Source organism: Salvia splendens, chromosome 12 (genome assembly GCF_004379255.2).
Source record: "Salvia splendens isolate huo1 chromosome 12, SspV2, whole genome shotgun sequence".
Classification (NCBI taxonomy): Eukaryota; Viridiplantae; Streptophyta; class Magnoliopsida; order Lamiales; family Lamiaceae; genus Salvia; species Salvia splendens.
The window spans coordinates 29,180,507-29,195,961 of NC_056043.1; the positions used below are offsets into that span (position 1 = coordinate 29,180,507).

Here is a 15,455-nt window from a genome sequence, read left to right on the forward strand (position 1 = left end):
CTACAATTTACAAAGAAGATGAGTTTCAAAGAGAAAAAAATGGGGAGAGAAATATTTAAAGAAAAAGTTATGTAAGAAGCAATCCCTTTTACACAGCACTATTTGAAACAACATTTCCAAATGAGGAATGACTTATATGGAACTATACCCCCCACACTATCATTTTTCTTCATAACAGACAATAAAATTGGAAGAGTATCGTCTCACAAATTTCATAACAGTTTACACACCCCATTTCATCATAATTTAAACAAATCTTCTTTTCCTATCACTCTTTCACTTGTCTTCAACCAAGCACAAATTTACAGCACCGCACTCGATGTAGTCAAGTCGCCCGGATCCTATCCAGCCAGTCCACACTCTTCCGACCTTTCTCCAGCTGTACGTCGATACTCCTCCGAGACTTCTCATGGTATTCAACGCTTCTTCTAGATCTTTCCATTTGGTCGAAAGTGACTTTCAACTTTGACAGCCTCTCATCGTTGTGGAACTTGTATTCGAACGGCTTTAGTTTCTCATGTCGGTCAGTGCTCTGCCTAGGTTTCTCCCGCCGGTCAGTGCTCTTCCTTGGAGCATCAATACAGTCGGTACTCTTCCGGGAATGTTCAGGTCGGTCAATACTCCTCCTCGACGAGTGCCATTGGGAGAGAGGTTTTTCTACATAAGATACAAACTTCTTCAGGTGCTTAATATACTCGGGATATAGCTCCAGATCACAGTGGTTGCCCCCTTTGATCCACAACGGTTCGTACTTCTCTTGACATAGTTCATAGAGCTGTTTTCCGTGAGAGCAGTCGACAACATCGTCAGCAGTTCCCTGCATGACACGGAAGGCATGTCAACCACACCACATACCTCAGAAGAAGCTAGATTCATGTGCTCCGAACTACTACAAGTTTTTGCCAGCATGCATCAAAGTTTTAGCAAGAACAATTAAGGGTGTGACTGACAACAAATACTTGAATGAATCTATGCAAATCTTAATCAGTTTTAGGCTTCTTTGACAAAGTTCACAGCACATAGTTGGTTCGGATTAAAATTCATATATGGAAATTGTTTTCACACATCGGGAACACACCATTTTCCACAGCTTATTTTGCGCAGAATCTCATCTACTCCTTCAAAAAACATGAGCAGAAACATGTACTGTATAAAGGAAATTGCACAACTGTGTTCACTTACATGTATGACCAGAACAGGGCACTTCACCAAGGTAATTTTGTCGATGTTCTGCAAAAATCATCATATGGTCTTGATTATATTCATACGATTATATCAAAAGCATGACCGAATTAAGAAGATATGTGACCAAGAACTAACCTTGTAGATGTCAAACCAATATGTGCGCTTCACTGGGTACATAACTCTTAAGCCTGATGAAATAGGACTATGCAAAATAACGGCTTTCAAGCGAGGCAAACGAGCTGCAAGATCTACAGTGGGGCCACTACCAACAGATTGGCCATATAGGATAACGTCTTCTTGCTTAACCCCATAGCTCTCTTCAAGACACTTGTATGCAGCTTCAATATCCGCATAAGTGTTATGCTCGCTCGGCTGCAACATAGACGAGCCGCAAAGTTTAATAGGCGATACTCACTTACTAATACAAGAAACAGAATCGTCTAAAAGAAGTAATTGGCTTAAACCTTCCCAGTTGACTGCCCATAGCCTGAGTAGTCATACCTGCAGACATAATGCACAAAAGATGCTAATGAGAAAAAGCTCCTCCACAAGTAAGTGGCAAATCCATGAAAGCATCAAAATAAAAGGACAGCTTGTGTCTGATTATAATCTAAAGCAGAACCGTCAACAACCAGCCATGAGGAATATCAAATATTCACTGATCAAACACTTTTTATATTTTATCATGCCATCTCACTTTTTACCATTAGTTTGGGAATAGATGCATTCGAAAGGTCGATCCAGTTTTCAGATCAAACACATAATAGTATATTGAAAAAATATCAATTAGTCAAATGAGTTGCTTCACTTGATTCACAGAACCAGATAACATCTAAGGATCCATGCGTCGTATGATAATTGATAACTACTAGTATAGTCTAACAAATAACAATATGTTAGTAGTCTGAAATCTTTTTAAGGAGATTACACCAACTCACTAGATTGTAATGAAAATGTGATTGACTTCTCAAAAGAAGGTTGTCAGCAAAGTTTCTTCGCTGATCTACAAATGAACATCAGACCAAACATGCAGGCCCAAATTGATATTTTTAGCCAACAGATCGAAGCCGATAAGTCACTCTGCCCGGTCAACCAAATAAACTCGTCATCCTCCCTAAGTATATCACTTAAAGGTTACATTGATGATTGATCAATATCCCGTTTTATACCAATACTAGACTTTCCAACTAGAATGGTTTTTGTAAAGAAAATTAAATTGATATTCATCATAGTTGTTGGTAGTCAATGGCTGTTCAACTTTACAAAATTGTTCCAATAAGATTTAGTCAAGCCAACAACCACCATTATCAAATCTCTCTCTTCCTCCCTCACCTAAATGGCCTATGGCAGTTAGTGAGATAAACATCTAAAACAGTAAATGACTTCAAGTCTTCAACAGCACCAACTGCATAATAAGTTATGAATCACTTCCCAAATTACCAATAGAGAAAGAAAATCTCCAACCACTTTTCAAGAGTCGACATTTAGCACCCTCACTCACTCCCAAGCTCATCTCAATAGCTAAATAATTTTTTTAAAACAAAAAATGTTTTGTTTCCGAAACTGGCCCAATTTTGCACAGCAAACACAATTTCTAACAAAACAAATATTGCAAAAAGTCACAAAAATACATCCCCATCTGATCCAACTAACCTAACAACTCACCCACTCAGAGCACTTGTAATCATCTACTACTATAAAATAACAAATTTCATTTATATGAGTTCTAAAGTAAAAAATAGCACAGATGGTAAATAAGTCATACGAATATCGAAATCAAAACAGCTACATTTTCACACCAATAACCTCAGAGAATCAAAATTCACCAAAATCGACACCTAGAAGAGCAATCAAATGAAATTTATCTGCGAAAACACGATGGCACGCATCAATCCCCAACAAAACCCTAACAATTCACCACCGGCAAAAACGGAAATACTCAAAATCCACGAAAGCTGAAATTGAATTCGAAAAATTACCCCAAAATATTGACTCTGAGATGAATGCTCAGCTCAATAAAAAGCTCGTACATCTGCCCTATATCAGCCGCGTTACCGTGCGAGTAGAGTAGAGTGGAGCTAGCCATGGGGTACCGCACGTAGACCGCAACGATTTCCGTGCCGCGACGAGTGGGGAGCCTCAATACGTCGACGTTTTCGCGGTGCGGGAAGGGATGCAGCAGCTGCAGCCCCGTCGCCTGGTCAGTCACCAGCTTGTAACTCGGCGGCGTCGGTGGGAAAAACGCCAGCTTTGCTGCCATAGAAGACGTCACCCCTCCCATCCCCTTTTGCAAGTCTAAAATCTATTCCCTGTTGTCAGAACAGTCTGCAACTGTATGACTGTGAGGAGAGGAGAGGAGAGGAGAATGAGAGGGAGAATTGAATGGAAAATATAGAAACTGAACGGAACAGTAGAGAGAAGAGAGATAGAGAGAGAAAGGGAAAGGTAATTTGGAGTTGGGATTGAAGAGAGTGATTATGATACTGTGACCAGCTGTGATGTTTACTATTCATCAAAGCATGGCCACATATATAATTTTTCTTTGCTTTTTCCTATTTTTTGGAGGGACTTTTTCTTATTTTTTATTGTTTTTTGAATTTCCTATGACCTTATTTTTTGCTTTTTCTTGTTTTATTGCCCTTTTAAAAGTGTAAACAACTAAACATAATTCTCAGAGCAAATTACATGGCTACGCTACTATGAGAGAGCAGCCCATGTATAATTTAGTACCCATCCGTCCGTCATTAGGAGTCTCATTTATTGATGGCACGAGTTTTAAGAAATGTTAAGAAAAGTGAGTGGAAAAAAAGTTAGTGGAATAGGGGTCCCACTTGTATATATTAGTTTTAAATGAAATGTGAGTGGAATGGGTTAGTGGAAGGTGAGACCCTATTACCATTTTATGGTAAAAGTGAACTATGACTCCTATTCACGGACGGATTAAAATGGCAAAACGGGACTCCTATTCGCGGACAGAGGGAGTAAAAAATTATACTCCTACTACGTGCAACTCCCTATGTCCTTGAATAAGAATCATGTTTATCATGTTTGTCGGTTCCTAAATCAGTGTCATTTTTCACTTTTGCCATAAGTAGGGTTCACATTCCATCAATTTATTATACGCACATTTTATTACTATAAAACTAATATATATATATATATATAGTCATATATATATATTTTTACTTTTATATATATATATATATATAAAAGTAAGGCTTATATTTAATTCAATTATTCAACTATTTTTCTTTACATTTTTAAAAACTCTTCCATAACTAAATATGACTATTATTATGAAACGAAGCGAGTACTTCTCAATTTATGCTTTCGTGCCTTTTGATATTAGTATTAGTATAAATTTTATTTCATGTTACTAATAATCTTTATACTACTCCTAAATATCAAATTGTACTAATAAATAAGGAAATACTACTAAATATCAAAATTGTACCAATTCAAGGGAATATAAAGTAAAATTTCATACAGATGAGGGAATGAGTATATTCAAATAGATCACACGCACATTTAATTATTAGGGGTTTCTCTAGTTTTTAAAATAGGAGTAGTACTCCAATATTAGCTATATATTTTTCTCAGAAATAAAGCAACACTAGTTAAGTTACAATATTCAATTTTCTAAAAATATTAGCTATATACTTATATTGCTAATCTTTTTCGCAATGTCCAGCTGCAGTAATAATTTCTCAAATATATTTGAAATTTAATTATGTTTAGTAATAAATAAAAGGGATATTGGTCTTTAAAATTATAAATTTTGGCCCAAATTTGGTATTTCATACTAATTTTAAAATTAATCTAAAATATCACAAACTTTACATTTTATTTGTTATTTTTCATGGCAGGTCAATCACCATATCCGACCAACTTCCGTGCATTTTTTTTTATCCTACCTGGCACTACTAAATCAATATGATTTTCTATGTAGCTTTTTATACTTCTTGTCACAAACTTAAAAAATAATCTAAACTATCATAAATATTTCATGGTTGCACACGTATAATAAGTTTTTTGCGAAGATATCTTATTTGGGCTGGGTTGGGAAATGGAGTAACAAACAACATGCAAAATATGTGATATTTTAGACCTATTTTAAAGTTAGTGAGAAATACCAAAATTTGGCCAAAATTCATAATTTTAGAGATCAATATCCCTAAATAAAATTAACAACTTAATAAAGAAAAAATAAAAGTGCCTATATATGATTAATATCTCAAATATAAGTAACTATGCATCTTAATTTTGTTTCGATCCTAACTCCTAAACATGCCTTGGCGTGGTTGAATAGGGATTTACTAACCCATGATCATATTCCCGAAGAATGATTATATTTTGACACTTTTACACCAGAAAGATAGGCTAATTATTAAGATTTTAACTCCTTAAAATGGTCAAAATCACTATATAATTCAAGATTAATGAGCTGGTTTCCAGTTGTGGGATTTGCGGAAAATGAATGTGGCTTCACATGTTTGTCTACTTAGAATATTTGTTCTTGTTTCTATCAAAATAAGATGAATATTACATACTTCTACTAAAAGCTCAACTCTCAATGAATGTGTATTCAAGATTAATAAAACCATGCACATAATATTTGGACCCCACAAAGTGACTCTAATGATTTTACATTGGCCACCCCACCCTAATTTATTATGCATAACCTTTCTTTTGGTGGCATTTATGTTTTCTCTAATACCTTTCAATTAGGTCTCATGCACAATGGTGAAAAGATTTGGATAATGCTCTAAAATATATCTTGAATAGGTATAATAAATTTGACAAACTATTTGTTTAAATTCTTAGATAATTCCTAATTGTCTAGTTTTGACTTAGAAAGTTAATTAATACTATGTGAAAAAAGTTATACAAGTACTATCGATTGTGTTCATAAACAAGAATTAACTACTAATCTTTTTTAAAACTTGTTAAATTAAGTAAGCAAACCTACAAATATACACAAACAAAAAAAAATTATGAATAAAACCATCACCCCTTTGTGGGGATGCCAACTTCACATGTGTATAAATTTATGTTTCCATGAACCAACTTTTGTATTTTAAGAGTACCAAAAGTGGGAGAATGTGCTTCTCAAATTGAAGACACTCCCCTCATATGAAGAAAAATACCCCACATGTCTCCTGCTGGATTTACTCTTTATTTTAATACTACAAGTTAACAAATTTTAATTTGTTGATTTGTTTTAAGATGGGAATTATAGTAGAATTGGAAGCTTCGTATCTTGTTGATTTGAGTTGGAAACACTATGAATGAGCTGTTTTCGTTGTCCAATTCCAATATGCCCAATCCCAAAGTTCCCTAGCTTTGTAATTTTGAATCTTTCACTTGGGATGAGATGTCACTTTGTAGTAAGAAAATGGGTATATATATTCATTCTTGCTTCTTGGTAGCTTGTTATCATTTTTCCTATGAAATTATGAAATAATTAGTATTAATCTTTTTTCTAAACCATAAAATTACACTTAATTAGAGGAATGGAGAATTATTAGTTAATGTGTTTAGTTATCAACTAACACTTTGTAGGTCGAATAAATTGATCAATGACTGTCGATAACTAAAAAAACAAGACAATATAACAATAAGAAGGAATATCAATCTTGATGGCAACCTATCAAGATTTTCGATTCTACGTGAGACATAAATAACAGATGGGCATGTGATTTTATAGGGATCGGTGAATATTCTTGGACCACGTTCACTTTCTTTTGTATATATTTAAATTTATTTTCAAAATTTAGGTTGTTAAAGAGGAATTTTTTCTTTTTAATGAAAGCAACAATACTTATTTGCAAAGGGATGTACAAATTGTGGGCCAAATATGCTTTAACTTTATATGTTTCACGTGTGTTTCGCCCCAGCAGGCTTAGCCCTGCTTCCGCTGCAGGCTTCAACTTGGGCTTGTCGGGTTCCAATGTGCCGCAATCATTTTCCATATTTTACATTTTCAACCCATATTTAAATTAGTATATGTATATATTTAATAGCAGTCCTTATAATCATACGAATTATGCATCAATTTTTATTGTTGAAAAATATACTTATAAGTTTTTTTTATTATTATTTTGAGAATTTGACACGAATTACATTGGTCTATAGATGAAATATTTTGATTTATTCCCAGTTCAAAAATACTTTTGAAAAGCTCTTGAGTTTTGATTGTAATTTTCTAATGATGCTTCTAGTGTTGGATTTTGATTACTGAAAATGGTAGTTAAAAGGTTTATCATAAACTATTGTTTTTCTTTTATTTCTTTCAGCGAAGTTTGGATTGTTCATGGATCTTAATTATCACACATGCAAATAAACCCTAAATAAATAAAGGAATAAGTTCGAAAAATTCAAAAATCCCCAAATTCTCCCAATTCTGCCGCCACCAATGGAATTAGTACGACATATTCCCTGGATGTTTGTTGCTATTGCATGACCGGCCGGTCGAGGAAGGACGAAGAAGGTACGATATTTGGGTCACGGTCTTTAGGCAAGCGAACTGCCAACGTCTTCACCTATTGCGTTAGATAACTAGAGAGGAAATATAAGGAAAACGATGGGCCATCGATCCCATAGTGTTTTTCGATCGTCTCCTCCTAACTACACATGAATTTGAAAATAACGCATATCCACAACCATCAAAAAACTTAGGACGTGTTCACTTCAGGGCTCGTTTGGTGATGACTAATTGGCCAGAATCGGTGTCAAATCAGTACATTAATGATGGTTCAGTGTTCAATAACTGAACACGCATGGCCATCGAAAAAGCCCCCGGCCCGCACTGTGATGAAGAAATGGTGAGGAGATTACCAAAGTGCCCCCTCATAATTTTGGTTTCCACTTTCATTTTTGGATGTGCATTTTAGTTGTTAGCTCCACCGACCCACTGTACTAGGACTGCATGCTTTGTGGTGGAGGATTAACGTGTATTTAAAAGCCATTTTAACCGCGAAGAATGAAAATTATTTGGAGGGACATTTGAACATTTAAGTGTGGTTTCCCGGCTTAAATTTGGGTCGAGGGGTAGAAAAGGAATTCGATGAAGTGGGTGAGGACATTTTTGTCTGACAGCACGTAAGCTCCCATTTCGTCAACCCCGTTTATGCAACAAAAAACACGCAGTGGCGGATCCAGGAATTTCATATTGGGGGTACGATAAATAATTACAATGACTTAAGAAATTTAAAATTCAATCAATTTTATTTCTTCCGTTATCTCAATTTTTTTTTGCAATGAATCTGTAATATTTGTGTATAAAAAATATTATTTTTAGTGTTTATACTTGAAAATATTTCATTTTATAAAATGGTATAATTCTTAGATGTTTATATAACAAGGAGTTTATTTTAGTTTGGAGAAAGTTCTAAATATTTAAACTAAAACAAAACATATTGTATTTTCTATATACTACTAATAAATATGATGAGGAAAAATAGAAACCATGAATAATAAAGAATAAATTAAATTGTACAATTCTTTATTGGGTATAAAACAAATGAGAGAAGATTTGTAAAAAATCGCACTAGAGGTGATTTGAACCCTGGTTGACGCTGTGAAATATGAGTGTCTTACCAGTAAGCTACTTTGAGGGTACATTTGTATCCCTTTGTACTTAACTAATCCGCCACTGAATGCCGGAGTGGTTGGTGGGCCCGTCCATATTTATTTAAGTCAACATTTGTCTCTTACCTTTCTAAATAGGGATAACTGAACGAGCCCTTAGAGCATTAACAGTGGTGCGGATGTCCCTGCAGACATCCCCGCGGACATCCCAAAAACACCTCCTGCCACGTCATACGAACATCCCACTGCGGATGCCACGTCATACGGACATCCCACTGCACAGTGGCGGACATCCCCAAAGACATCCTGACGGACTTCCCACAATAAAAAGAAATTAATGCAATAATCGGGACGTAAGTGGGAGTCAACGCAATGGCGGACGTCCGCACAGACGTCGCGACGGATATCCGCGGAATGCCCCAGAACTTTGGTGTCCGCAGCGGATGTCCGTATCGGTGCCTCCCTTGCACAATAGCGGACGTCCGGCACGCCGGTCGGAATTCCGCCGGGACGAGCGTCATTGCTAATGCTCTTAATTTTATGGATTGAATAGAATTGAAACTTGGGCTAATATAATTGGGTTATGGCCCACATAATTTTATAGCGTTGAAGTGCTCATATCATCCTGAGCATAATCTTCTTAACTAGATCTGCTTAATTGTTATCTATGACAATTTTACGTGAATCGTCCAAAACTAAAATACAGAAACAAATTTTAAGTACTCCCTCCGTCCCTTCGTCCCATAGTAGATGTCACACTTAGGAATTGACACGAGATTTTAGGGGGTGATGTTTTGTGTGTTAAGTGGAAAGTGAAAATAATATATTTATATTAACGTGAGAGAAAACTTTTTCTAAAAAAAGAATGTGACTTATTTGTGGGACAAACTAAAAAGGAAAGTGTGACATCCACTATGGGAACGAAGTGAGTAATTTTTTTTCTCTTTCTACGAGATAACTGGTTACAACGAAATTACTGCCCTCAATATTGGTGGATACAATGCATATACTATGCATTTATATATGATCGGCAATCATAATTTTGAATGACTATAAGAATTCTACAATAATTTTATTCACTGGAGTAAATTTGACTTTATTTTGATTATTCTGAGGTTAACGTATAATATGACATCTATTTGGGGTACTATCATAATTACCAAAAAAGTAGTGGAGTAATTGACAAGTGATGATAGTTTACAGTTATTTAAATATTAAAATATTAAATCATGTTTTCAACCAGAAATTGCATAATTACTTTCTCCCAATTCCCTGATTATTAGAGCATCTGCAATGGTGAGCACAAGCTCTCCGTCCATCCTTGCCGCTGGCAAGGACACGCTATCCGCCGCTGCGCTCTTGCCGCTGGCACGGACGTGCTCTTAGCTAAGAGCACGTCAGTGCCAGCGAGCAGGGCGACGTGACGTGTTTCTATTGGCCGTTGACATTTTTTTTAAATCGAAAATAATACCAAAAATTTTAAAAAATATATTTTTGGATTCCAAAAAATATAGCCGTTTTATTACCGTTTTTTTTGACATTTTTTTGAAATTTTTTTAAAAAAATTTAATCCCAAAACCATCTATAAATACACACATTCATCCTCCATTTGGACGAAATTCGGTTATTTATGAATTTAATTATGTAATTTTTAATTTTTAGGATTTTAATTACGTACTTTTTAAATTTTAGGATTTTAATTATGTAATTTTTATTTTTTAGGATTTTAATTATGTAATTTTTATTTTATTTGTAATTTGTAATATTATTCTGGATATTTTTAATGCATTTTAATTTTGTGGAAATGTTTTTATTCAAATTGAATAATAGAATGGTGGGGCCCTGTGCTCGTCCTTGCGGAAGAGCACGGCTGTGGGTGTTGTGCTCTTGTTTAAGAGCAGGTAGAAAAAGTGGGGCCGGACTCACAACCGTGCTCGTTGGCAAGAGAACGGGTGTGGATGCTCTCTGTTGCTGACTTCAGCTTAATCTTCAACCGTCAATATGAGTTAAATACTTTTGATCCTGTAACTAAAAATTCCTTATTTTTCTTTTTTATATTTTCCATCGCATGCTGTTTTTCGAATTCCCTTGCGATTTTCAATCAATTTTCGCTGGTGTTCATGGCACAGGTTTTAATTCGCGCCATTTTCAGACTCGATCGGGAAAATTGGATGTGCAGGTATACCATGTTTTCTTCTTATTTTTGATAACTTTACAAAACTCGAATTAATTTTCAGCAACTTGTGTTTGCTGACAGAACGGAGAACAATCAGCTCTCAGAAAATGAAGCCGAGGTTCAATTTTAGTTGCATTTGTGGGAAAAAAGTTTCCTTTTTCTGTTCAATTTCGTTTTCCCAACTGCAGAGTATTTGGTATTTTTTGTGATGAGCTACTGAAGAAACTTGAACTTGTATGAAATGCCTATGTTGAATGCGATAACTATTTCAGTTTTTATTTGATGAAACACTTAATTTTCTGTAAATTTGATATATCTGTAGGCTAATTACGGATTTGGATCCTCTGGTGCTAACTACGGTTAGTATGTGCCATCAAGGAGATGGACATCAAACAAACCTCCGTCGTTTGTGTCCACACTAGGCTGTGCTGTGTTTAAGCCACAGCAGAGGATCCGAATCCAGCTAACTACTGGTGATAATTCTGTTGTTCTGATTATGCTAACCGATATTTGCTTTAGAATTAGATACTATTTGATACTGTTCCAGTGTGAGTGAGGCAACAGATTGATATGTAGAATGGTTGAATTAACTGGTATTTAGTTTTATAAGTTGGCCATTCAACTCAAAAGCGATAAATTGTTCGAATATCAGCAAGCCATATACAAAATGTCCTCTTCTAACCTTTTTCCCAGAAGGTTACATTTAGTCAACCTTGTGGGATAGAATGAATTTGACCTTGCACTTCTTGATAAGTATTCTTTATTTGTATCGTGCATGTTTTGCCCCGTAGTTGAAGTGATCTGTGTTTTGGAGATATTTGTTTTACTAAAAGTGGTAGTACAATCTCCCATATCCAAACTGCTTGTGCAAGATTGCATTGAATTTTGAAATTTTGTTATGGGGTCTTAGACTGAAGCAGAGTTTGTTTAGTTGTGTTTAATAAGTACCAATTCCTGTACTGATTCGAGTGCTCGCCTCCCCCATATAGTTCTGTTAGCTGAGTTTCCTGTTTGAGAATCAATCTTTCGAATTATATTATATGAACGAGCTTGTTGACTCTACATCACACTTACTTGGAACAGGAATAACGTTTTAGTTCTTTGTCAAATGCATCCAACGTGAATGTATTGAAGCTGAGCTGTGATCTCCTCCAAATTTTTGTGGCAGGTAAGAATTAGAAACCCAGGCATCTCTGTTTTCAACTGTTGAAGAAAAAGCCACTATTTTTATAGTTTTATACTATACAATTACTTGCCATCTTCTGCAATATTTTGCATTGTTGAATGACATATGGTACTGTTTCTCCTCTGTGTATGATGTTCTAGAGGCTATCCAGCATGCTGCTGCAGATGGCTCGTTGAAAATAAAAGCAGCTCATCTAGAGAGGATACTTCCTCAATTACTTTTAGATTGTTGAGGCCTTTGAGCTTTGATTTTCAGTCGAGTTGCAAAGTCTTGCATTAAACATGATTATTTCTCCTCAAAGACAATTTTTTCACTTTTTTACCACTAAAATTTCTTGGTACTTAGAATTATTTCATGGTTACTTTACTGTTTGTGCTTGTAAAAAGTCGGTCTGAGTCCCTAATTCATGTGACAACTTGTCTTCTGTGGTATGAAATTGTTGGAAAAACTTTATTAGTCGGGTTAGATCTCTAGGACCTCTTAGCGAAAGAGATAAGAGGTAGCTGTAGAATGTGGGAAATGCATCTTCCGTGAGCAGCCTGATCTCGTAGTGAATTGTACTGTTTGTATTTGTATTCTGATTGTGATTTTGCTATATAACTTTCAAATCAAATTGTCTGTTAAATAAACTATGCAAACTTTTCCTGATACATATATGCAGTGCAGTGATGCCCTTGAAGCTTGTTTTACTTCCTATGATGTTTGAAAATAACCTAATTCTGAATCGTGCATGTCTTTAGTCATTACTGGAGTTTATGTAATAGAATGTGCATTGCGACTGAACAGAATTTGATACATCAGATTTGTAACATGTTACCCATAAATTGCTTAGATAAAGGACTTGACCATCATAGTACATGAGCATGTCGAACTATACTGATAAACTGAACCTAGAAAAGACTTTCACACATCTTACACTGGACAAAATTGAAATCTTCTTAATATGCATCTGTGTGGATAAACTGGCAGATAATTTGGTTTGTCTCACATCAATCACTCTTAATCTGCGATAGCATGCATCGAGCATCCTTACTGTCTGGCCTCTCCTTAGGATTATCCAGAGTGCAGAAGCAGGCAACCTTGAGAACTAAGAGCATCTGCTCCTCAAAGCCATTTCCTAGGAGGTTTGGATCGATCGCCCTCTTTGGGTCTTCAGAGGCCATCACGTTCCTCATCCATTGCACCAATCCCGTCTCGTCTGTGTGCTGGAAGAACTCATCAGATGGCATCTTTCCAATGACCAGCCCGCCAAGCAGCACGCCGAAGCTGTAAATGTCACACTTCTCCGTGAACTTGAAAGTTTGGTAATACTCAGGAGCTATATACCCCACTGTTCCTGCTACATTTGAGGTTGAGACATGAGCGTGAGCTTCAGGGACAGCTTTTGCCAGCCCGAAATCTGCAATTCGGGCTTCCATCTCATCGTCCAGCAGCACGTTTGCGGGTTTCAAGTCTCTGTGGATTATGCGTGGGTTTTGATGCAGATGAAGGTACTCCAGCCCTGCTGCCACCCCTACTGCGATCCTATATCGTGCTGGCCAATCTAATTCTCTTTTTCCTTCTGATACTAATTTCATGTAATCTTGCAGGCTGCCATTCCTCATGTATTCATACACCAGGTAATGGCAATTGGGCCGTGGCAGATAAGCTAGCAGGGAGAGCAAATTGCGGTGCCTGATTTGGCCCATGGTTTGAATCTCAGACCTAATCTGTCGGATCTTTTTGGTTAAGAGCTTGCTGTCTTCTTCATTCACGCCCCCCTCTGCGTCTGTAGGCAGTTGAATTATCTTCTTGACCGCGATTTCTTTCCCGTCGCTTCCAGGTAAAGCAGCTCTATAAACTTCCCCACAGCCACCTCTCCCTATAACTTCAAGTGATTGCAGTCCATCTTCTTTTTCCAGAAATGCCAAGTCCTCGGGCTTCTTGATCATCGAGCTGTATATCTTCAAGCTCGTGTCTTTTTTATTTGCTCGGATTAAGCGCATCAACAGCTTGAAAACCGTGGAGAATACCAATCCAGACACACAGCCTGCTAGAATCCCAGCCATGAATCCAAGAACCCAGTCTGTCACTTTCTTCTTGTTGTTGTTCTTTCGCTTATTATTTGCAGTTGTTGCTGATGGTGATGGGGCTTGAGCATTAGCCATGCTCGAAGAAGAAGGCGCCATGGCCGGATTGGATTGGTTTCTCTCCGAGGTCTCCGCAAACACATACCGCTTCGGGCTTTTCTCCTCCTCAGCCAAATCCATGGACAGGTACTGATCAAGCTGAACATTCGTCGACTGAATTGGATCCTCGAGCAAGCTGTTGCCGGAGACGTTGATGAACCTGAGGTTCCGAAACCCTCTCATTGAAACCGGCACTTTCCCTGCAAACTTATTGTTTGCAAGGTTGAGCTTTTCCAGATTGGGGAAGTGCTTCAAGAATTTCAAGTCCCCTGCAAACTTGTTCGAGGATAGATCCAGGATTCGGAGGCGAATCAACGAAGAGAATCCGGCCGGGACGTTTCCAGATAACAGATTGTTTCCGAGGTTAAGCACCTGGAGTTTCTGGCAGTGGATGATATGAGGTGGGATTTGGTTAGAAATCTGGTTGTTTGGCAATGAAAGTTCTTTTAGCTCAGAGAGCTGGCCAACGGCTGTAGATATTTTTCCATTGAGCTGTTGGGATTCGATGACAATCCCGACAACTCTAAGAACGTAGGAATCGTTCATGATTCGTCGTTCGCAGAGAACTCTGCTGGAGTCACAGAGATCGACAGCCGGAGTAGGCTTGATGCCCAAGTCATTGTGGATGTGCAAGAGGGCCTCATGGTCAGAGGGGAGAAGACTGAGTTTTGATTGAGCAATGATGGTTAATGTGAAGAAACAGATGAGAAAGAGAGAGGAATCATGGCGAGGTCGCGCCATATGGCGGCCAGTAAGAGGAGGAGGTGGCGGAGGAGGAGGAGGTGGGTAGTGTGAATGGTGGCTGGTTTTGCCGTTTTGGTATAGTCTGGCAGGCTTATGTTGACTTTATATAAAGCTTCATTTTTGCCGTGTGGAAAAATTTGTGAAGATTGGCCAATCTTTGGCCATCATTTCTTTGTCATTAGTTGACTTTGAAATTACCTAAAATAACCCTATGAGTTTTATTGAATTGTGTTTTTATTAATTACGTGGAGTATGGGTGTTCCAACAAGCAGACTTTTTTCTCAACTTATTGTTGACTGGACATTCTAAAATAGTACTCCCTCCGTCCCGCTTTAGCAGTCCCGGTTGAGTCGGGCACATGTTTTAAGGGGTATTTAAGTGTGTAATAAATAAATGATATAGTGGA

The 15,455-nt window shown here is 37.0% G+C and overlaps 2 protein-coding genes across 2 annotated transcripts; both read right to left on the minus strand.

Moving 5' to 3' along the window:
- Positions 1-52: 52 nt before the first annotated feature.
- On the minus strand, positions 53-3,669 carry LOC121759731 (alpha/beta hydrolase domain-containing protein 17B-like). Its single transcript, XM_042155414.1, has 5 exons — positions 3,165-3,669; positions 1,650-1,686; positions 1,321-1,557; positions 1,183-1,230; positions 53-817 (listed from the first exon to the last, which is right to left on the minus strand). Exons 1-5 carry the CDS (start codon positions 3,464-3,466, stop codon positions 326-328), a joined length of 1,116 nt encoding a protein of 371 aa, XP_042011348.1. The 5' UTR covers positions 3,467-3,669; the 3' UTR covers positions 53-325.
- Positions 3,670-12,889: 9,220 nt separating this feature from the next.
- On the minus strand, positions 12,890-15,243 carry LOC121758979 (leucine-rich repeat receptor-like serine/threonine/tyrosine-protein kinase SOBIR1). Its single transcript, XM_042154457.1, has one exon. It carries the CDS (start codon positions 15,044-15,046, stop codon positions 13,127-13,129), a length of 1,920 nt encoding a protein of 639 aa, XP_042010391.1. The 5' UTR covers positions 15,047-15,243; the 3' UTR covers positions 12,890-13,126.
- Positions 15,244-15,455: the final 212 nt, after the last annotated feature.